Source organism: Zalophus californianus, chromosome 7, assembly GCF_009762305.2.
Source record: "Zalophus californianus isolate mZalCal1 chromosome 7, mZalCal1.pri.v2, whole genome shotgun sequence".
Lineage (NCBI taxonomy): Eukaryota > Metazoa > Chordata > Mammalia > Carnivora > Otariidae > Zalophus > Zalophus californianus.
This window is the reverse complement of record NC_045601.1, coordinates 26901724-26925507: the sequence shown is the minus strand read 5'-3', so window position 1 is coordinate 26925507 and position 23784 is coordinate 26901724. Positions and strand designations below refer to the sequence as shown.

At 45.1% G+C, this 23784-nt stretch overlaps 1 protein-coding gene across 7 annotated transcripts in view; it reads left to right on the top strand.

Annotated features, from left to right (window-relative positions):
• The window catches only part of ARFGEF3 (ARFGEF family member 3), a 183966-nt gene that overhangs the window by 113170 nt on the left and 47012 nt on the right, over window positions 1-23784 (top strand). For all 7 annotated transcript variants that reach the window (XM_027602312.2, XM_027602309.2, XM_027602311.2 and 4 more), the window contains 9 exons: window positions 11008-11174; window positions 12195-12360; window positions 14119-14226; window positions 14574-14789; window positions 14927-15037; window positions 16827-16977; window positions 18272-18592; window positions 20716-20849; window positions 22902-23047. In XM_027602312.2, coding sequence (XP_027458113.1) covers window positions 11008-11174; window positions 12195-12360; window positions 14119-14226; window positions 14574-14789; window positions 14927-15037; window positions 16827-16977; window positions 18272-18592; window positions 20716-20849; window positions 22902-23047 — 1520 coding nt within the window. The remainder of the gene's footprint in view (window positions 1-11007; window positions 11175-12194; window positions 12361-14118; window positions 14227-14573; window positions 14790-14926; window positions 15038-16826; window positions 16978-18271; window positions 18593-20715; window positions 20850-22901; window positions 23048-23784) is intronic.

Here is a 23784-nt window from a genome sequence, read left to right as displayed (position 1 = left end):
TCACACACACACACACCCAGTGACGCTTCATCAGTCAACATTTATAGAGAAGCTTCCATGTGCTCTGAACTAGGGGACTCAAGATATGCATGCCTTATTCTCAATAAATGTGTATTGACTGTAGATTCATGAGCCTGCTCTTTGGTCCCTTAACATGTGAAATAGGTCATGGGCTGAAGAAGTAAGTCATGGGTAAAGCCTGAGTTGAAAGGAATGTTCACTCCCCTTTGGAGGGGGTTTGGTAGAGCCTCTGAGCCTGTGCTTATTCTCGCTGGTAATATTCATGGGGAGAGGAGCTCAGCGGCCTGCTCTGACCAGCTTCCCTGGTCAGACAGGCTGGCAAACATCAGTGATGCCAAGGAACAGCCGTATATCTGACTGTAGCACTGCCACTGGCTGGCATCATCATCAGGGATGAGTCAGTGGTGGCCTTGACTCATCAAGAAATGGGAAAATTATATTTAGGACCTTCTATTTAAAATAAAAATAATCTTGGGGCACCTGGGTGGCTCAGTCAGTTAAGTGTTCAACTCTTGGTTTCAATTCAGGTCATGATCTCAGGGTTGTGAGATCGAGCCCCAAGTCGGGCTCCACACCAGGCGTGGAGTCTGCTTAAGATTCTTTTTCTCCCTCTCCTTCTGCCCCCCAAATACATACATAAAATTATAATAATCCATACAAAACAACGCAGCTGCAGAAATTTCAGCATTTAAATATGTAAGATCTAACATTCAGATTACTTCATATTTATCAACAACATCCCCAAGTAATTCCAGATAAATGAGTTGTTGTAGTGGTAAAGACCGACTCTCAAAGGCCCTGCTTCATTTCCTTTGAGAATTAGGAAATATAATCCTAGCAAAGTCTTTTGTAAAATTTGAAGCTAAATTAAATCTTAACAGTTGTTTTTGTACCTTTCAAATCAATACTTATTTACAGTACAAGCTGAACAGAGCTTGAGTGAATTTGTTCACTCAATTTTTTCCAGAATGTGGCCCCACGTATGTTGCAAACTGCTCAAATTTCAGAGGTCAGTAAAATGTCCCATCAGACCCAATACGTTATGACATTAATTTTTACGTGTATGAATCAATACATTGAAAAAAGGATCCAAATCTTTTGGTTGTTTCCAAATATAATTTTTAGTAAATGTCTGTAACTGAATTAGTCATTTGTCTTTTTAGTTCTAGTGACCTCCACAATATTTTTACCAATTAGGAGTTGGTCTGTCTTTACAGATTACAGACCCATCACGCTGTGGTCCTGCTAACAATAGATATAGGACTGTACCTCAGTCACATCTGTGGCTTAATGGATCACATTGACCATTGCTGTGGGTCAGCCAAAGCTGCTAGATGCTGGCCTAGGTCCACTTCTGCACTGAGCCTGTGCGCTCTCTCCCCCTGCAAGCATCACCGCCAAGATGAAAGACTAGTAAAAGAAAAACATCTGTACCCTGCAGGGGCAAGAGAGAAGGCAGATGGCCTTTGTTCATCCAAGACAACGTTTAAAAGGAAACAATAGGAAATGAGAAGAGAGAGTCTCCCTGAGTGATAACCCAGATATTTTGCTCACTATTTACTTCGATGTCAAAAGCTTTAAACCTTATTTTGTCAAAAACTCCCATTGAACATTTGCCTCTGACTTGTTATCAGGGTCTGCTCTGCTGGCTGAGACCAGATTCGCTCAGCGTTTCTCAGGGACCCCTGTCCTCAGACAACTAACATCCAGTTGAAATGAGCCCCCTTAATTCCACATGATTCAAGGGAGCCTTTCCTTTGAAACCAATGAAAGTTTTTTTACAGTGGGGGAGTTTGAAAACGTCCGAACAAAATGGATTTTATAAATAATTTTTTTTAAAGATTTATTTGAGAGAGAGAGAGAAAAAACATGAGTGGGTGAAGGACAGAGGGAAAAGTAGACTCCCTGCTGAGCAGGGAGCCTGATACAGGGCTTGATTCCAAGAGTCCAGGATCATGACCTGAGCCGAAGGCAGACGCTTAACCAAATGAGCCACCCCAAAATGGGTTTTATAAAGATGGGAGTGGACATGAACTGTGACAACTGCAGAAATTCCTTCCTCATCCTGCACTGAACAGAGTAGCATCCATGTGAAGTGGCTCCTCGGGGACGAAAAAGCAAGAGCCAGCCTCACACAGCAACGAATGGAGGGGCACAGGTACTTACTTGGCTTTGGGATCACTGTTCCTTAGATTAGTGGTGTTCAGTTACAATCTTGAGATTCACTGTGACCACATATAAGGCTTATTACAAGCAATTTGATGTTTATAAAGTACCAAATTTCATAAAAGATAGTACAGCAAGTATGAATCTCAGTTATGCAAGAAATATCTATTTCTTTGAATTAAAACAAACCTGACTCTAGATCCCCAGCCAGCCGGGCCGGCCACACATTTGAGGCTAGCCCTCAGATCCCCATTCCAGGGAAAACCAGAAGCCGGGGCTTATGTCGGATCTGGACAGGGAGGCCTCTCACCTCTCACATGGCCAAGGAGCTCCCACTGTGCACTTCACAGGCTCCCTGATGTCCTGTGATTTTGCTACCCCTCTGCCAACATGGCACCTGGACTGCTCTGGCAAGGCTGGGAGCCCCTGGCCACCATCATATGTTCTCTGAGACCCCAGCAGTTGCCCCCACACTGCCAGGCAGCAGGAAGCCACAGACCTCAACCGCCGCCCATTCAGGACTCTCCCTTCTCTGCCTCGCTGCGTCCTCTCTCCTCTCATTGCCTTCTGGGAATGGGCCACAGTCTCTGGAAGGGGCTCTGGCTTTGTGGATACCAAACCAGGAAGGCAAGGATGCGCTTGCCGGCTTCAGTTTTTTGCCCTGGGATTTAAACATTCCAGAAGATGGTAATACAAATTTAACTCGATATCTCTGTGGAATACAAAGTGTTAAATACAAAAAGAAAACCTCAAATAAGTCAATGTGTTACCCTGCCTCTACCAATTAGGATAAGGTTTGTTTGCCTTTGGTGGAAAATTCAAGTGTTTTAAGATTCAGTTTCTTTCCCCTAAATTACACCTGAGGTAGGCTGTCCAGCGCTCTGTGATGACTCTCCTGTCTTCCTGCCCTACCATTGTTAACATGGGATTTTCATCCTCAGGGTTCCTCATTTACCAAGATGACTGCTGCTGGTGGAGTTGTTCGTTTGCTTTAACAAAGGGAGGAAGAGAAGTATTCTGGAAGCAGGGTTAGGGAATAAGTAGTCTCACAAAATCCTCCTCCAATACCCTGGCATTTGTGGAATATGAAATTTGGAGAATATAATAATATAAAGACCAAAAAAAACCCCATAATTATACACCACCCAGAGATTGCCTCTGAAATATCTTGGTGTCTTCCCTTGGAGTCGTTTTCCAGCATTTATATGTGTCTGCGAGGATAATAATAATGAACACGAACATAGCACTTCCTAAGTGCCCTGCATTGACTAAGGGTTTTACCTATATTAATTCATTTAATACTCATAATAACCCCAAAGGGTAGGGAGTATTATTATCCTCATTTTATAGGTGAGAAAACTGAGGCACAGAGAGGTCAAATAAGTCAAACAAGGTGCACAGCTACAAAGTGGTGATGCCAGGGTACAAACCTCCACAGTCTGGCTCCAGAGACCTGTTCCTAGTACCACCCTGTGCCTGCTTGGGGGTGGGGGGGCGGCGGATGGAGGGATGACGAATGCATGGGCAAATCAGAGGCTCTGTTCAAGAACACAAAATCCCCTGGAGTTGATTGGCCGTGATTAAAAAAAACAGCCACAGACTGTAGCCCAGCAAAAGTGGGACAGTTTTCCAAGTCCTGACAGATGCACACCCATGGAAGCCCATCATCCCATTGGATCCTGAGAGAACCTCAGGAATTTATACTAAGGGAGCAGAAACTCAAGCAGAGATTTCTATATCAAAATGTATATGAAAGCAGAAATATTAGAAATAACCTAAATGCCCCAAAATAAGGGGAAAGTTAAATGAGTCCTACTAAATCCATTTATGACACTATGTAGCTATTTAAAATGATGTTTTCAAGTGATATTTAATGATACGGTTAATGGTCACAATGTAATTTTAAAAAGGATTCAAAATTAACTTCAAATGTTAATACTTACCTCAGGATGATATAATTACAGATTATTTTCATTTTCTTCTTTGTACCTTTTTCGAAACCCCTTAAAAATTTTTTCTTATGACTTCTATCATCAGAAAAGAAAACAGTAATGTTATTTAAAAATTAGAACCATAGAACTTAATTAAAGAAATATATTACCAAGTAAAATAGTGTAATCTTTTTGTTTTAATTGAAGTATAGTTGACACACAATGTTACAGCAATTTCAGGTGTGCAACATTGTGATTGGACAGGTCTATACATTATCCTGTGCTCCCCACAAGTGTAGGGTATCTGTCACCACACAACACTATTAAAATACCATTGACCATACTCCCTGTGCTGTACCTTTTATTCCCATGACTTACTCATTCCATAACTGGAAGCCTGTTATCTCCCACTCCCCTTCACCCATTTTTCTTACCCCCCGCCCCTCCCCTCTGGCAACCATCAGTTTGTTCTCTGTACTTACAAGTCTGTTTCTGCTTTTTGTTTATTTGTTTTGCATTTTAGATTCCACATGTAAGTGAAATCATACGGTGTTTGTCTTTCTCTGTCTGACGTATTTCACTTAGCATAATACCCCCAAGGTCCATCCATATTGTTGCAAATGACAGGATCTCATTTTTCTAATGGCTGAATCATATTCCATTACGTGTGTGTATGTATATTTACATACACACACACACACACACACACACACACACACACCACATCTTCTTTACCCATTCATCTATGGATGGACACTTGGGTTGCTTCCATACTTGGTTATTATAAATAATGCCATGATAAACATAGAGGTGCATATTTTTCACCCCTGTCATTTTCTTTGAGTAAATACTCAGTAGTGGAATTACTAGATCATAGGATATTTCTATTTTTTATTTTTTAAGGGACCTCCATACTGTTTCCCACAGTAGCTGTACCAATTTACATTCCCACCAACAGGGCATGAGGGTTCCTTTTTCTCCACATCCTCACCAACACTTGTTATTTCTTGTCTTTTTGATTCTAGCCACTCTGACAGGCGTAAGATGATATATCATTGTGGTTTTGGTTTGCACTTCCCTGATGATTAGTGCTGTGGAACATCTTTTTGTGCGTGTGTTTGCCATCTGTACGTGTTCTGTGGGAAAATGTGTATTCAGGTCCTCTGCCCATTTTTTAATCAGATTATTTGATTTTTTGGTGTCGTATAAGTTGTATAAGTTCTTCATATATTTTGGATTTCCACCCCTTATTGGATATGTAATTCACAGATATCTTCTCCTATTCAGTAGGTTGCTTTTTTGTTTTGTTGATGGTTTCCATTGCTGTGTAAAAAGCTTTTTATTTTGTTGTAGTCCCAATAGTTTATTTTCGCTTTTGTTTCCTTTGCCTAAGGAGACATATTTTAAAAAATGTTGTTAAGACCAATGTCAAAGAAATTACTGCCTATTTTTCTTCTGGGAGTTTTATGGTTTCATGTCTCACATTTAGGTCCTTAATCCAGTTGGAGTTAGTGTAAGAAAGTGATCCAATTTTATTCTGAGTGTAGCTGTCTAGTTTTCTAGTTTTCTAGCATCATTTACTGAAGAAACTATCTTTTCCCCGTTGTGTATTCTTAGAGCCTCTTCTCTTGTATATTAATAGACTATGTAAGCATGGGTTTATTTCTGGGATCTCTGTTCTGTGCTATTGATCTGTATGTCTGTTTATGTGCCAGTACCATACTGTTTTGGTTACTACAGCTTTATAGTAAATTCTTGAAATCTGCGATTGTGATGCCTTTCTGAAGATTGCTTTGGCCATTTGAGGTTCTTTTGAGGTTCCATGCAAATTATAGGATTCTTCTAGTTCTGTGAAAAATACTATTGGTATTTTGATAGAGATTGCATTGAATCTGTAGAGTGCTTTGGTAGCGTGGACATTTTATCAATATGAATGCTTCCAATCCATCCAGGGTATCTTTCCATTTATTTGTGTCATCTTCAGTTTCTTTTATCCATGTTGCATGATTTTCAGAGTATAGGTCTTTTACTTCCTTGGTTAAGTTTATTGCAGGGTATTTCATTCTTTTGCAGGCAATTATAAATGGAATTGTTTTCTTAATTTCTCTTTCTGCGACTTTGTTATTAGTATAAAGAAATGCAACCAAAAAATCATATGCTATTATTACAAAGGTTTAGAAAGTCAATAATGCCCAGTATTGCTGAGTGGGTATAACAGTGTTCTTATGCACCATTGGTGGGAAGAAAAATTGGTATAAAACTGTTTGGAAGATAGATTTGGGCTGTATCTGTCAAACTTTATATATGTCTTTAGTCTGCCTTAAGGAATTTATCCCACAGATGCACTTGCATTAAGTGCTAAAAGTCATTTCATCATTTCAGCTTTTTATCATAATTTATCATAATTGAGACTACATAAATGTCTACCAAGAGAGCATTAGTTAAATAAATCACACTCCAACCATGCATTGGTATATGCATAGTTATTTGAAAAGAATGATATATAGATCTGTAAGTGCTAATATCAATAGATATCTAAGGGCACCTGGGTGGGTCAGTTGGTTAAGCATCTGACTCTTGATTTCAGCTCAGGTCATGATCTCAGGGTCATGAGATCAAGATCTGCATCAGGTGTCACACAGAGCATGGAGCCTGCTTAAGATTCTCTCTCTCTCTCCCCCCCACCACTTGCACACACTATCTCTCTAAAAAAATAAAATAAAGAGATATCTAACATATATTGCTAAGAAAACACCAAGTCTCATAGTACAATGTATGTAGTATGATCTCATTTGTGATTATATTTCCACACAATATGTACAAGGAAGTAAGTCTACTGGGGTGGTTATCACTGGGGCTTGGGAGAAGCAGGGACTAATTACCCTTATTTTTTATATTTTTTTAGTATGGTTAAATGACAAAAGCATTTAATGTTTATTTTAAAAGACACATTAAATTAAGACATGGAGGAGATGTTTCAAGGTCACTTATGCTAATCTTGTATCCAGTCTTTCAGTGGTAGCCAATCAAGCAAATGACCCATCCTTCTGTTCCTGACAGTAAAGAACATCTTAATTATAGAGGGAGAGAATGAACTTTAGTTACAGAACACTGGAAAAAATAAATAGACAGAATGTGTTAAAGGTCAGAGCTCCTGTAGTTTGTCATTCCAAATTTATAACACTTCAATGAACCCAATCAGAGGATGAATTTAAAATAGAGTATCTGTTTGAGAGGGACATGATAGAGTACCATCTTTTCACGACATTAGAAACAAGTACAGCATGGCATCATTCAAAAAGCCTGGGGTTTGAGCCCAAAAAACCTTTGCCAATTTCTAGCTATATAACTTTAGGCAAATTACTTTAATATTTCTGAGGCACTTTCCTCACTGATAAAATAAAGGAAAGCAATCAATATAGACTTTATATGTCAAATGAAATAAAGTATGAGAAGAGATTGGTTCTAAAAATTAGAAAGCACTTAATAAATTATAGCTATTGTATTCGTTCCATTATTAACATCACCAGTGAACTCTATCTTGTATGGCAAGAAAATGAGTGTCTTCCTTAAGTTGATAGATTATACATCCGTTTGGCGGGGGGGGGGGGGGGGGGGGTTGTTTGTTTTTTTTAATTTTCTCTTCCTTATGATTTTCTTCTTTTCTTTTTTTTATTATTATTATGTTAATCACCATACATTACATCATTAGTTTTTGATGTAGTGTTCCATGATTCATTGTTCATCCTTTTGTTTTATTCTCAAATTTGCCAGCTCCTTGTAATGTAAGAAATTAGCCTGCCTGGGGTGGGGGGGGGCAGTACCAGATTGCTCCAACAAGTCTGACAAATCATTTCAGAACTCCACATATCCGCTGGTCCTTCTGGGACATTGTCACACCTCTACTGGTCTCTGTGTCAGCAGACACATCAGGGCTTCTTCCTTTGCAGCATCTGAGTATGTGCTCAGTTTTCCAAAACATATTCCAAGATAAATAGTAGTTGGTTTTAAAATTTAAAAGAAATTATTGCTGATGCCTGAGATCAAAGCCATTTGCAAGTACTGTTTTCTTGGTTCATAGACTCAAATATTCTTTTCATCTCTGATCCTGGATAGTTAAATACCCAACAATGCTGCATCCTGCTTTCTGTTTACCATGGAAGGAGACCCCTCATGTCTCCTTTATCTTCTCCAGAGACTGGAACCAACCCCACCAGGACCTTAAGAGTGTGGAGTGTTCCTCTGGACCATCATGGCAGAAACACACTGCCCATGTCCTGACCAAGGATGTCATTTTTTTAAAAGATTATTTATTTTAGAGAAAGAGCTTGTGTGTCGTGGGTAGAGGCAAAGGCAGAGGGAGAGAGAGAATCCTCAGACTCCCTGTTGAGCATGGAGCCCAACACAGGCCCAATCCCAGGACCCCAAGATTATGATCTGAGCAGAAACCAAGAGTCAGCTGCCTAACCCACTGAGGCACCCAGGTGCCCCAAGGATGTCATTTTCAAATCCCACTCTTGACCTTCCTTTGATAAATGCACCTCCACCTGTGATCACAAAGTGCCTTCAGTAAAAAATCTCTCATAACAGCTGCAAAGTTCTTGAAGGTAGGGGAGATGCCTAACATTTGACTAAATAAAGTGGTTTTCTTGGAATAACATATATACTTAACTCCCACTAAAGAATGTTTATACCATTCTCAAATATAGCAAAAGTCTTGAAGATTTGTCAGCTTCAAAAGCTGCTTCTGGCCCATATCCTCTTGCTAGCACATTAATTAAGAAATCCAGAGATATAAGTATCAATCCAGTTACAAATTTGTATTTCCAATGTGTTTGACTGTTAGTTTTGAAAACTCTTGCATTTCAGAGAAAAGGTACATTTTTGACCAAAAGATAATTTTAAGCATGTGAAGATTATATGGACATGTGTCGTTTGCGTGCGTCTGTTTTGGATGGTCTGTTTCAGCCACACTTCTAAATCTAGCATCGGAGTATGTGTAGGACCAAGCGGAGCACTGAGGCTGACATAGGACCAGATGAAGAGACGCCAACCTGAGAAATGTTTGTCTCCCCACGTTGTCTGTGAAAAATTTGAACAAGGCACTAATCCCCTCTGGCTGAACAAGCCCATCTTTAAAGCCCATCAATGAGCTATAGTTGTTTGTTTTCCTTCAGTTAATTTATATAAAGCACATGGAGCCCTTCAAAATGAAAACCTTATTAAGCTTAAAATGGTGTTTAGAAAAAATAATGAGGGAAGAACCAGTAGCTATTCCTTTATATACATTTTTGAAACTCTGTTTCCTCATTTAAGAGATTTATTGAAATAAAATTTATTGAGATAAAATTCACATACCATACTATTCACCTATTTAGAGTGTGCAATTCAGTGGTTTTGATATATTACATTATTTGTTTTAATTGGGATAAAAAATCTATAAAACTTAAAAATTGCCCCTTTTACCATTTTTATGTGTACAATTCGGTGGCACTCCCTACATCCACAATGTTGTACAACCGTCACCACTACTTTCAGAAATTTTATTTATCATCCCAAAGAGAAAACCTTCTCCGCCAGCCCCTGGTAACTTCTCACCTACTTCCTGTCTCTCTACATTTGCCTGCTCTTGCCTGTACCTCATCTACGTGGGTCATACAATATTTGTCATTTTATGCCTGGCTTATTTCACTCCGCACGTTCGCAGGGTTCAGCCATGGTGTAACACTGATCAGAACTCCGTGGTATGTGTGTACCGTACTCTGTCGATACACTCATCTCTGATGGACACTTCAGGTGTCTCCATGTTTGGCAATTGTGAATAACGCTGCAGTGAAATTGGCATACAAGGATCTGCTCAAATCCCTGCTTTTAATTCTTTGGGGCATACTGTATACCTAAGAGTGTAATCACTGGGTTATATGGGAATTCTGCTTTGCTTTTTGAGGAACATTCTTACTTTTTTGAAAGTATGTACTCATGGGTTACTGCACTAAGCATCTTACATGCATTATCACATCTAGTTCTCATAACAAACGTGTTCATTCATTCTTAGCAACTGTTTTTTAAGGGTCTCCTGTATGCCAAGCACTGTTCTAGGCACTGGGGATTCTGTAGGGAACAAAACTAACAAAGTCCCGCCCTCTCATAGATTTTACATAATAGTAGATAATAGCAGTGACAGCAGACAACAAATAGATGTTAATACAATGCTGGGTAGAATAAATGATATTGAAGCAATGAAAACAATGCAGGGTGAGCAGGAGGAATATTGCAGGAGTGGTGGTAGTGGTGGGAGGCTGTCTGAGGTGGAGTTGAAAGGGAAGGCCTCTGTAAAGCTGATACTTGAGCAGAGACCTGAAAGAAGGAAGCACCTCCTCCAGAGATCTTGAGAGATCATTCTGGGGACTGGTAAGGACAAATGCAAAGGCCCTGAGGCAAGCTCAGTCTCGGTGTGGTCTAAGGAGCACACAGATCCAGGTGGCTGTGGGGAGTGAGAAAGAGAGAGGAGGGGAAGTCCAGGTTTTATTATATTGTGATGGCAAGTTGTCGGAGACTTTGAGCAGGAGATGGACACAGTTGATTATTCTGCCTATGTATAGGTGAAGAAGCTGAGACTTAGGGGGTCTGAGTGATTTTACCAAATTAGCTGGTGAGTAGCTCATCCAGATTTGCCCAGGGAGAGTCACTCCAGAGTGCCTGCTCCTCCCCACCAGGCTAGGGCATGTGTGGCACCCTCACGATACTCCTTGCTGGCTGTAGATGCTTTACAGGAGTGTCCTACAAGATGCATGTTCCCGTCACGAGGATCGGGTCAGGGCTCTCCATAAGCCAGGCTTGCCGGGCGCCTTGTTTGCAACCGCAGAGGTGTCTTGACTCTCCCCCATAGGCATGATGCACTCCCCCGGATTTGATGGGAGCGGCAGCCTCAGCTTGCAGATGCTGATGAACGCGGACAGCCTGTACACGGCAGCGCACTGCGCCCTGCTGCTCAACCTGAAGCTCTCCCACAGCGACTACTACCGCAAGCGGCCCACCCTGGCCCCAGGCGTGATGGTGAGCCTGTGGTCCCCGTTCGGACCCTCCAAGGACAGGTGGCTGCAGAGCCATGCACCAGGGTCCTGGGACGAACGGCTCAGTGTGCTCTGTTCCCCACTAGTGTGGAGTGGGTGACGTCGGCAGGGCTGTGGAGGGTGGACAGGGATGCGGGGTGGTTTACATAGTGCGATGGGCCACACAGCTGCCCACCTCACTGCAGAGAGGCAAGGACCCAGTGCCTGCCAGTGGCCTAGTATTGTCACCCAGTGGCACCGTTAATCACACGTGTGTGAGCCACAGTACAAAACAGGTGATCAGAGTGTTCAAACATCAGAAGATGGGCAGGGAATGGTCCCCTTTACTGAAAATCAAGGCATGCTTTACACTCTTCATTGTCTTCCAGAATGTACTCAGATCTACCCGTAACCCACAGCCAAGCTTACTAGTTAGTTGTCAGTAATAGAGCACCTCGTGTAAGCTGCAGAATGAGAATGATGGTGATTATGCTGTGGTCGCTCCACACTCTCCCCTAGTATCAGCTCGTGAGCCTCAGTCCATGGAGCTGCACGAGGGCATCAGCAATCGTTTGTTTGCCTGATAAATTATAAATTCCCAAGGGCAATTGGGAATCAAGTAGCTCTCGAGCCATGTAGGCTTTTTCAGGGAACACATTCCATCTCTGCTGCTCTTGGGGCAGCGAGAAGGAGCTCTTCTGTTCGTATTTCTGCACCGTTTCTAATCCCCCCCCCACCCCCGCCACACGTCAGAGAGGGAAGTATTCCTAATCCTTCTTCAGAGTTTATTAAAAAGATAGCAAAAGTAAAAGGGACTTCATAAAGTTTAGGACTTCTCCATCTTGGTTCCCCCTTCCCTTAACCACCCCCCTGCCCCCCTGCCACAGCCCCGATCAATAAGGTTTTATTTTTCCTGGAAGCCTTGACTCGGGTAGGGGAGCTGTGAAGGGAAGAGGCAGCAGAGGAACGTGTTCATTTGCAAGGGATCCTATCTGGTCACCTTCTCATGTGATCCTCTCCGTAGAAAGAGTTTATGAAGCAGGTCCAGACCAGCGGGGTGCTGATGGTTTTCTCCCAGGCCTGGATTGAGGAGCTCTACCATCAGGTGCTCGACAGAAACATGCTTGGAGAAGCTGGCTACTGGGGCAGCCCGGAGGATAACAGCCTGCCCCTCATCACCATGCTGACCGGTCAGTGGCTCCTCACACAGCTCCGTGGCACTCGGCGGGGGGGAGGGCGGGGACACTCCAAAGCCCCTTTCAGAGAAGGCAGCCTTGAGACTACACCCACAGAGCCTCCCTGGCAATTGGTAACAGTTCCAGGGAAGTGTCATGAATTCACCTCATAGGAATGTTCTGTTTGTTTTTCACATGAGACCCTGGAGGGCTCACTGTGCCCCATTAGATACGGACTACTTAGCACCTGTGTCTGTCAGGGTAAAACTACAGGCCTCTTAGGAGAATATGAAGTACTTTCTGGGCATAAAGCCCAGAATTATTCCTGGAAACTCTCACATGCTAATAGATAACCCTATATCATTTAGTGCTCCTGAATTTGCCAGAAATGTAAAATGCTTGATTTTAAACTTGGCTTTCTTCCCATCTCCTATCCTCATCAGAGGTCCTCTCTTCCCTTCCTGGCTATACAAGAATTTGAAATGATGCCAAGAGGTTGCTCAGCATCTTTGTCTTCAGTGTCCAGAGTTTTTAAAATCCTGTTTATTAGAAATTTTACATGTGACCATAGAGAGCTCTATGGGGTATGGTCATGAAGCAGTGTTTTTTTGTTCTTGTTCTAGTTTTTGGGGTGTGTGTGTGTGTGTGTGTGTGAGAGAGAGAGAGAGAGAGAGAGAGAAAGAGAGAGAAAGCAGTCATTCATGGCTTCTCATGGCTTAACTACAGTGTCAGGTAGACCAGGGAGTGCTCAAGACCTTGGCCGTCAGTAAGCTTCATGTATTAGATCCAGGCTCATCTTGTGTTTGATCTGAGTTCCCAGACTGGTTTCTCATCCAAGTTATCGTCTCATGGCCCCAGCTGACAGGCTATGTAGGGAAGAGCCCTAGGCCAGATACCTCCCCTGCCCTCGCTGTCCTTCCATATGTCCACGCCCAGCTCAGCATGGCTCTGCTCCAGGAAGGACATGTGGGCAGGAGCACAACTGGGCCAGGGCAGGACAGTCCAGGGAGAGGGCAGAATCTGTTGTCCAAAGGCTGTGTTATGTTACCTACAGCCAGTACTGTGGGGCTCTTACAAAGGTGGCAGAGTAGACTACTGGCAAGTAGAACCCAACAATGCGGGATTTGGGCTGAGGTGCTCTTTAGGAATCAGGCAGGGAGTCAAGACACATAGTGAGGTCTGTTCACAGCATTGGTCATTGGCTGGCATTTGTAGTCTTGGTTCTAGAACTGGGATGCAACTGGGAGAAATAAGGCCAAGATCCCCCTAACTGTAGGGATCAGGATCGCTGGACAGGTGACCAATTTTTATTTGATTAATCATGATAACTTTCACATCCATTTGAAATCTAACAGAAGAATGTCCTAGCAATGAAAGAAAACTGGACTATAAGAATAAAACAAGGGGCGTCTGGGTGGCTCAGACGGTTAAGCATCTGCCTTCGGCTCAGGTCATGATCCCGGGGTCCTGGGATGGAGCCCCGCATCGGGCTCCCTGCTCAGCAGGAAGCCTGCTTCTCCCTCTCCCTCTGCCTGCTGCTCCCCCTGCTTATACTCTCTCTCTCTCTCTCTCTCTCCCCCCCCCTGTCAAATAAAAAATCCTTTAAAAAAAGGAATGAAACAAAAATTTAGCATTCTGATAAAAGATTGTTATGTTCTTGCTACGTAATAGGTCCAGTGGCTGTTTGTTTGGGAAAAAATGAATATTGTGGTGGCCATTTGTTTTTGACTGGAGTGTTCTAATCAGGGAAAACCTTGTCTTTTTCCTTGACAGACATTGATGGCTTAGAGAGCAGTGCGATTGGGGGCCAGCTGATGGCCTCGGCTGCCACCGAGTCTCCTTTCACCCAGGGCAGGAGAATTGATGACTCCACAGTGGCAGGTAATGACTTGGGTCTTGAGTTTATGAATATACATACATCACATATGTTACCAGCAATTAAGTCATTAAGTGACAGCTTTCTGTGCTGATGTAAATGAATTACCATCTTGTCCTGTCAGAAAAAGAGAGCCTGATGGAAGTCACTTTGCAACATCCAGCTGATGATGCAACATTCATTATTTATACACACAAAGTAAAATGCAATCCAATATCCATTAAATTACATTTCCGGTAGTAGAATCACTTACAACTCAGTGTTGCTACTTGGATGGTCAGAAGATCGCATGCCATTCTCTGCCGGGTTGTTTCTTCCTCCGGAAAGTGATGCATGCCCCTTCATGTTCTAGGTGTGGCATTTGCTCGCTATATTCTGGTAGGCTGCTGGAAGAACCTGATCGATACTTTATCAACCCCGCTGACTGGCCGAATGGCGGGAAGCTCCAAAGGATTGGCCTTCATTCTGGGAGCTGAAGGCATCAAAGAGCAGAACCAAAAGGAACGGGACGCCATCTGCATGAGCCTCGATGGGCTGCGGAAAGCGGCGCGGCTGAGCTGTGCTCTAGGTACCGGGGGAGTGACGTCCCCTGACCCGTGGCCTGAGGGGCGTCCCTAGTGGGAAACAAGTCTTCTGGAAGGGCCCTGCTTGGTAAATGGTTAGAGAATAGACTCAGTGAGGGGTGATTGTTTGTTGTCTCTAAAGGAGTTGCGGCTAACTGCGCCTCAGCCCTTGCCCAGATGGCGGCGGCCTCCTGTGTCCAGGAAGAAAAAGAGGAGAAGGAAGTCCAAGAGCCTAGTGATGCCATAGCACAAGGTAACAGCTGAAGGTCCAGAATCCACCTGGCGCCTTATGTGCCGTCTGCACACACCCGCACACGTGATCAGACACCCATCCCCGTTCCCAGTGTGAGGCACAACATAGGTTTACTGCTGATCGCACAGTCCCAGGCTGGATCACAGTCTGGATCCCAGGCGTGGCTCTCTTTTACATGGCTGGCCCTGCAGAGCGCCTCCCATACATCCCTCTGGAGACGAGAGACATCCTGGCCCCCGGTGACTAAAGGAAAGTGCTCTTGGCTGCTAACAGGAGTCCTGTGGGACCCCAGAGGCCCACCTGGCTGAGCTATTCATACTTCTTTTTTTTTTATCAGAAATAGGGAGATAATTTTATTTATTATTTTTTAATTTTTTTCCTTTAAATTTTTTATTGTTATGTTAATCCCCATACGTTACCTCATTAGTTTTTGATGTAGTGTTCCATGATTCATTGTTTGTGCATAACACCCAGTGCCCCACGCAGAACGTGCTCTCTTTAATACCCATCACCAGGCTAACCCATCCCCCCACCCCCCTCCCCTCTAGAACCCCCAGTTTGTCTTTCAGAGTCCATCATACTTCTGTCTTCATCTGGCCACTTGCTTTGGCACTTCACAGAGTACACATCTGAAGATCCCTCAGGTGATAGTGAGAAAAGGCCAGAATAGCCAGTTTTCTGAAGAGGGAAATCAAATGGAGGAAATCCCTGAGGGAAGCTTCAGAAAAAACTTTGTTCTTGTAAGAGAAAAACCTGAGCTTTGTGAACTCTGGAAAGAGTTGGTTTTTAACTTGTGAAGATCAGTTAGCCAACGAAGGGGTTGATGATCTAGTATATACACTTAATATGCACAACCATAAATTACATAAAAATCCCTACATTTAAAGTTCTTAAAAAATTATAAAACCAGAATTGATGTTCAAATGATGTACAAATAAAAAATAAAATCAGTATCACATCCATGAGACAAATGAAGCTTTGCTAAAACTCAATTTGCCTCTTACAGCAGGAATGTGGTTTGGCTTCCTCTGAAGTGAGTGTGCTGTGTTTCTAGGTTCTGGACCATCATTCACTTATCCCACCAGACCCATCTTCTGATGACTTGACACCTTTATTCATGGAGGATGTTGTCATTTGGCCTTACCTTGGCATTTTGCAAAATTGACATATTAGGTTACCTTCTGCATCCTTTCTCATTAGTCATCTATAATTTAAAAAGTATTATTTGAAGATCACAAATCTAAACGTAAACTCAGGGAGTGAAACGATCTGATGATTTTCAGTTATAAAGCAGTCATCATGTGCTCAGGGAATACCTACATATGTTTTAGATGATCATCATCATGAACATATGACATTAAATAAACCTCAGAGAACTCGCAGATTGCCAGGAATTCTGTCTTATCAGTGTGAGCACACAGGTGGAGGGAGTGCTCGGGCACAAACAGCTTTAGCTGGCGTTGGCACACGGAGCCCATCCTCACTGCTGTCACTGACTTAGAACCCACAGGTGGGTCTGGAAGACCTACACCTACCAGCCGAGGATCCACCCAACTTGTGAAGCTGCCGAGGTGGGCTCACCAGTGTCCGTGGGGCCCGAGGGCTGGGTGGCTTACACGCTGAACCCCAGGGACCTGCTATTGAGGAGCTTGCTGCCAGTGACACCGAGTGACATCTGCTGTTTCCCTTTTGCTCTTGCACGGCAGCCCTTCTGTCCCTTTCATCCCTTCTCTCTCCTTTTCTGGCTCCTTCTTGAACCATTACGTTAATGAATGTCTTTCTGGCACAGTGAAACTGAAAGTGGAGCAGAAACTGGAGCAGATCGGGAAGCTGCAGGGGGTCTGGCTGCACACCGCCCACGTCTTGTGCATGGATGCCATCCTCAGCGTAGGCCTGGAGATGGGAAGCCACAACCCAGACTGCTGGCCGCACGTGTTCAGGTGTGTGACAAGAGCTCCCAACCCCGATCAGTTACCGAGTTCACAGCACCTGTAGGACAGTAGCAGGGATAGCTCCCTAGTCCTTGCACGACTGAAACAAAAAGCATGTCTTCTGGGCATTGGCTTTGGGCGGACCTGGGATGGAGAAGCAGCACCCGCGGTGCAGGCATGGGTCGGGCACCAGGCCGTTTCCTCGCCGCCTCCTCGGCACCCGCCCGATGCCTCGCACCGAGCTCAGTTCTGGAAGAGCAGAGTGGGGCGGTCAGGGGCAGGGCTCAGGCACCTGGATCTCGCCCAGAGCATCAGCCAGATCTAGGTTCAGTTTGATGCCCTCAAAGCAAATCCAGCTGTAAGTGTCTGTTGGGTTTCAAAGAAAGAGGCATGCAGATGATTCAAAGATTGAAAAACCTATCTTGGGAGGAACAGGCGAAAGAGCCAGTATGAATCAGCCTGGAGCAAAGTGGGTTTCAACGTGGAGGCTGGTGTCCTGCTGGTCCTCATTGCTCTCACAGGCAAAACAGGAAAAAGAAAATGACTATAAGGAATCAAAAAAATGCCTGCTTAAAGAACACGAGAGCAGGTTATCTGGACGGTCTTTACTGGACCAACTGGGCTTCTTCGGGGACACTGGGCCTCTTACGAACCATCTTAGTCCCAGGGTCTGTTGGGCACAAACAATTTGGAAGTTGGCAGTTATACCCTACATTGTGATACTTCTCTGTGTTTGCTGTGGTTAGGGCACCCCCGCCCCCAGTGCTAGTTGTAGGAGCTGTTGAGGCCAGTCAGCACACGGCTGTGGCTAGAGGGCCTGCCAGCCACATGCACACTCAGGCTGGGATCGTCAAGAAGCGCTTCCTGAGTCCTCATCAGGGCATAATGTTCGTCACTGTTCTTTTACTAGGAATGAGAGAGAAGAAATGGTTAGAGAGGGGGAGAGGGCCCCTGGGGAAAAATTCCCTCAGGCATCCAAAGTCCAAATAAGCCAATAAGCTGGACAGGATGGAACTGGGTGAACAGGGCTTTTGTTACCCACCTTACTCCCAGCGCAGAGGAAGACAATCTGAGGATCCTTACCCCACTTCCAGGTCATCTAGTCCAAATCAAAAAATAATAATAATAATACGGATAGTGAAGGGGGAGAGAGAAGGGTGGCCCTGACAAGAAAGGAAATTGGCGGCGGGGGGGGCGGGGTTCTGCAAAGCAGGCTGGGGTTTCTTTCCCTTACTGTGGGATTTACAGAGCTGGCCTGCTGAGCGACGAGGCCTAACAGCTGCTTGTCTGTGCCTGTGTCTAGGGTCTGTGAATACGTGGGCACACTGGAGCACACGCATTTCAGCGACGGCGCCTCTCAGCCCCCTCTGACCATCAGCCAGCCCCAGAAGGCACCAGGGGGCTCCGGACTCCTTGGGGACCCAGAGTGCGAGGGCTCGGCCCCAGAGCAGAGCCTAGAGCCAGAGAGCTCCCTGAGCGCGGCCCCCGTCATCCAGCCGCTCTCCATCCAAGAGCTGGTCAGGGAAGGCAGCCGAGGCCGGGCCTCGGACTTCCGTGGGGGCAGCCTCATGACTGGGAGCAGCGCTGCCAAGGCCGTGCTCACACTGTCCACCCAGGCTGACAGGTAGGAGCGCACCATGGTCCCCACACCCCGGAGGTACTGCTCCCGCAGAGCACCAGTGTCTCTTGTCTCAGATCACTCCCAGGACCACTAGATGGGTTGGCCAGTCATTTACGCCTCTTTTTTATTTTTTTCAAATACACCTCTGTCTCCCGTCATGCCCCACACTTAGAATGAACTGCTGTCTGTTGACTAAGACCGGTGGCTCTGGAGGCAGGCTCCCTGGGGCTGGCGCTCTGCACTTACCCTGTGACCTTGGGCAGGTTCACCTCCCTGGGCCCTGATTGCCTCACATCAGATAAGGCCATAAAGTCAGCCTCTCACAGGGTGGCCGTGAGGTTAAATCAATTACTACACTTGAAGCACTTAGGACAGGGCTTGATAAATGATAAAAATCCATTATTTTTTTTAAAAAGATTTTATTTATTTGACAGAGAAAGCACATGCAGGGGGAGTGGCAGGCAGAGGGAGAGGGAGAAGCAGGCTCCCCGCCGAGCGGGGACCCCTGATGAGGGACTCGATCCCAGGACGCTGGAGATCATGACCGGAACCGAAGGCAGACGCTTAACCATCCGAGCTACCCGGCGCCACCAAAAATCCATTATTTTTATGATAGTTACTATCTATATTCCCACACCCAGAGTGTGATATATTCTTTAACCATTGTTAAGGTTAAACTCAACAATAACCCCAACCCCAAGTGGTGACACTTTCTGATGTTGAGACTGCTGTTGGTCACCAGTCACATGTAGTCTCACCTCACTGCACTGTCCACGCTGGGTCATTGTGCCCTCAGCCCCGGTTCAGTGAAGTTTATACAGGGAGCCGACAGCCAGGGTGTGGGAAAGCAGAACACCACTCACGGGGGCTCAGAATACCTGAGTTCTTTCCTGGCTTTGACCCTAACCAACTGCAAGGTCATGTCTGTATAAATAGTTATGCTGAGACTCAGTTTCTCCATCTACTAACTTAGTACAGTACTCTCTTTTCCCGGTGTATCCAACAAGGTGGCTGGGAGAGTGTTTGGCATCTGGAAAGTAGTATACAAGCGTCAGGTGGGACATAATGTTCATCGCTGTTCTTTTACTAAGAACGAGAGAGAAGAAACGGTTAATAGGACCCAGACACTAAGTGATATTAAAATTGGAACAAGAAAAAAGTCTTTGTTTCAATCATTTGTGAATGCTTAATCCACTAATTCCCATCTTATAAACCTGTACATCTCATATAACCTCTTCAAAAGGGACTCCGTATTCAATTTCTGTTGGAGACCCTCTCCTTGCCCAGCCTGTGACAGCCCACCGGGCTGCTTGCCCTTCTGGTGTGAGCACAGGTTTGGAGAGCAGGCAACAGATGACCCAAGAGTGGCGGAAGGCTGGCCATAGAAACCCACGTCGGATGCCAACCTTCTGAATTCCAGTGAGCCTCGGATCCTTCCCTAAGCCCTGCTACCTGTGCTCCCCTCTTCCTTCCCAGCTGCTTCTGCTAGAAATGTTTGCACCCAGTGGAGTAGGAAACAAAAGGAACTTGTGAGGTCCATTATGTTAGGGAGTGTTTGTTCTTTTAGCAGATACTTGAGCTCCCACAATGTCCAGGGCGTGGGGTGTATGAGTCAGAGGCAGTAATAAAGGTAGCCCCACCCCCAGGGGGCTTACAGGTTTGGGTGTACTTTGGTTTTGTATCCTTCTCAAGACCAAGCCCAGCATTAGACTCATTGATCGTAGCCCAGCAAAAGCCTTGATTCACTTAGTGGATTTTTTTATCATAAAGCTTATGAAACTAAAGCTAATTCTAAGGATTCCATTCCCAGTGACTCAGTTTCAGGGGGGTGATGCTTTGCCAGTTTTCAACTTCTTGCCAAACATTTTATGAGTGCCGAGCATGGCTGAGCTAAGCCATGGGGAAACAAGGATTTTTTTTTTTTTTTTAAAGATCTGTACCCTTTAGATTAAAATCTCCTAGTTAGAGCAGACTTATACACAGTAAAAATAGAGAAGTATAATGTGCATTTCTTTACAGTGTTTACACATTTATATTACTCACAGTAAATGAAATTACCATCATCATTCTACCACAAAGACTTCACAGAATTGTTCCCAAGTAACCAATCTATTTGTTTCATGCAGGCTCTTTGAAGATGCTACGGACAAGTTGAACCTGATGGCTTTGGGAGGGTTCCTTTACCAGCTGAAGAAAGCGTCGCAGTCCCAGCTCTTCCATTCTGTCACGGATACAGTGGATTACTCCCTGGCAATGCCAGGTAATTCCTTCCCCGAAGAGACCGTGCCGCCAGATCAGCAGGAGGTGGCCCAGATCTCTGAAAGCAGCGGCCTACCTGAAGACTTGAATCCACATCCCTGTCCCACACAGTCACCCTGGCTAAGGTCTAGCGCAGCTTTGTCACCAGTTTTCAGGCATGCTGGGGACTGTGTGAGCGGAAATGCTGTGGCCACTGCTGCACCTGTCCCCACCGGAGCTGTGCCGGCTGGTTCTGCCAAGCTCTGGGCTTGAGACAGAGAAAATCATGTGGCTGCTCAGGGTGCAGGTAGCATCCCGTGAGGATGGGACTCCATCTCCGTGTCATGAGCCACGTCTCTTGCTTCTTTCAGTTCAGCCGCTTGCAGAAGCAGCTCCTGTTTCCACCCAGGGCTGGTGGGAGAGAAGAGTGGAAGGGGGAGAAGCCTCCTGCTACTCTTAGAAAAACTGCTATCGAGGCATATCCCTAATGATAGGTCAGTGTCACCGTCTCCACTGATGAGGACCACGAAGGGAGCCGTATCGTAAGGAGCTGCCCAAGGGTCCCAGACGGGTGGCAGGCTGCTCACAGTGGTCCATCCATAGCCAAGGTTGTCGTGCCAAAACAGTGAGCCTCTGTCCCGATGGGTCTGGGCAGAGCCACGGAGCTATGTGCTGGGGACGCACGGTGCTGGCAGGTTGGATTGTACAGCCTCTTGTGGTCCCATCTTTAGGGATCTGAAGTTCTCAGTGTATATATTTGGCCTTTGGATCCTTACTGCAGATTCTGATTTGAGAAGCACCGTCCCTTCCCTGCTGGTTTTTAATAGACTTTAAAAGCTTAGCTATATAAAGCCAACCTCCCAGACCCATCGGACTTCCAGAGCATCCCTGGACCTAGGGGCCACCTTCAAAGTGTTTGGGGTTGGAGAAACCAGCAAGCTCTCAGCTTACAAAAAAGTGAGGAGCAGAGTCAGGAAGAGGCAGCAGACCTAGGAGGAGGCGGAGGGGGCATTTGCCTTTGGAATGAATCAGACAGGAGTTAAAATGCTGCCTCCGCCATTCACCCGCTACACTGTCTTAGGTGAGTCAGTTTACCTTTCTGGCATTTAATTTTCTAATCTGTAAAATGGCAGCAATCACATTTGTTTAAGGTTTAATTTAAAAACTAAAGTGATTAAAGACACACCAACACAGCATTTGATGCAGAATAAACATCCAGTAAATGTCAGTGACTATTATTACTGTCATTTTGAAGTTTATTTGATATGGCAAGACTAATTAGAAAGGAGCCTTCTGCCTGGAAGAGCATGATAATGATCAGCATTTTGTGGGCAAACTAGGAGAAACAGTAGGACCTGAGCAAGAAGAAAGTGATGGAAAGGGAGAAGACCAAGGGCACAGGGCAAAGAAGGAGCAAATGACCCGAGGAGGCAAGGAGTACACCGAGGCAAGACAGAGCAGGTTCAAAAAGCATGTTACTGGGCCGAAAGGGGCCTGACCTGCTTGGCAAGCTCTTCGGAGGTGCCATTAAGGATTGGCAAAGTGGATGGCGGGTGACAACAGTAACGTTAATGGCTAACAGTGGGGGGCGTTTAGTATGTGCCAGGCCCTGTGATAGGCCACTTTGTATCTGCATATTTCATCCTTAAAGTAACTTTAAGAGGTAAGTGCTGTTAGCCCTACTTTGACGACGAGAAACGTAGCTTAGAGAGAGAAATCTCTGGTCCAGCATAACCAGCTACTGAACGGTGCAGCCAGGAGTTGAGCCCAGGCAGTCTGGCTCCCCACCCCTCCTACTTAACCACCATGCCGTTCCCCCTTATCCACGAGCAGTGCTCACACTTGTCGCGGCAGGCTCTGGGGATATGGCGGCCGATAGGAGAGGTGTTGAGTGAACCGCCTCGTCTCCCTTGAATCCAGGGTCCTCTCCTCCCTCAGTTGGCCTGCATTGACTAATCCTACCACCCTGAGTATTTTTCATCCCCATTGATTTTCATCCTCCTCCTCTGCTTGAACAGGTCAAACTATTCCTGTGTTTGGGCTTCATGGCTTTTGTGGTCTTGCCTTCTTCCAGGAGAGGTTAAATCCACCCAAGACCGAAAAAGCGCCCTCCACCTATTCCGCCTCGGGGATGCCATGCTGAGGATCGTGCGGAGCAAGTCGCGGCCACTGCTCCACGTGATGCGCTGCTGGAGCCTTGTGGCCCCACACCTGGTGGAGGTGAGCCCCTGAAAGCAGGAAGCGAAGCTCAGGGAGGTCCTGCAGCAGAGCCAGCACAGGGCTTTCGAGGCGGTGCGTGGGCGAAGAGCAAGGCTGTTTCCCATCACCTGGGCACAAACATCATAGGTCACTGATGGCACATCATGGCGTCTAGAGAATCACCCCCAAAGGGTAGTCCCACCCTGGTGTCACCCTGACCCTCTTTCTTTACATTCTCATGACTTGGCTAGGTACCTCCCACAGCCTGCTTTCTGTTTATGCTTTACTTTCAGCCTGAAGCTGGAGTTTCACTTTTACACATGATTATAACAATGCCTTTTGTTCCTGCCAGTCTTTCTTTTCTGATAGCTAAATGTACTCTGGAAGTACTCTGTAATTAGGCAAATCATACGCCCTAGTTTTCCCAACAAAATTAATACAGGACCCCTTTCACTCTCATACAAAGTGGTGTATGTGATAAATTATATCCTATGAACCAAGCACTTCAGTGCATGACGACTGGCTACTTCTCAGTTGATGGGAAAATTGTTGCCTTGTTTTTCAGTGATAGTGATGCTTACTACTTCTTTAGCATTAATCTGGTAGAGCTACTTCATCAAATAAAGACTTGTGGAACTAGTTCACTAAACTGAGAACATTCTAGTAAAGAAAAGGTAGAAAATAACAAACTTGGTCATGGAAAAACAGTGTGTATCAGTTATCTGTTACGCTATAATCAACCACCCCCAAAATCTGGC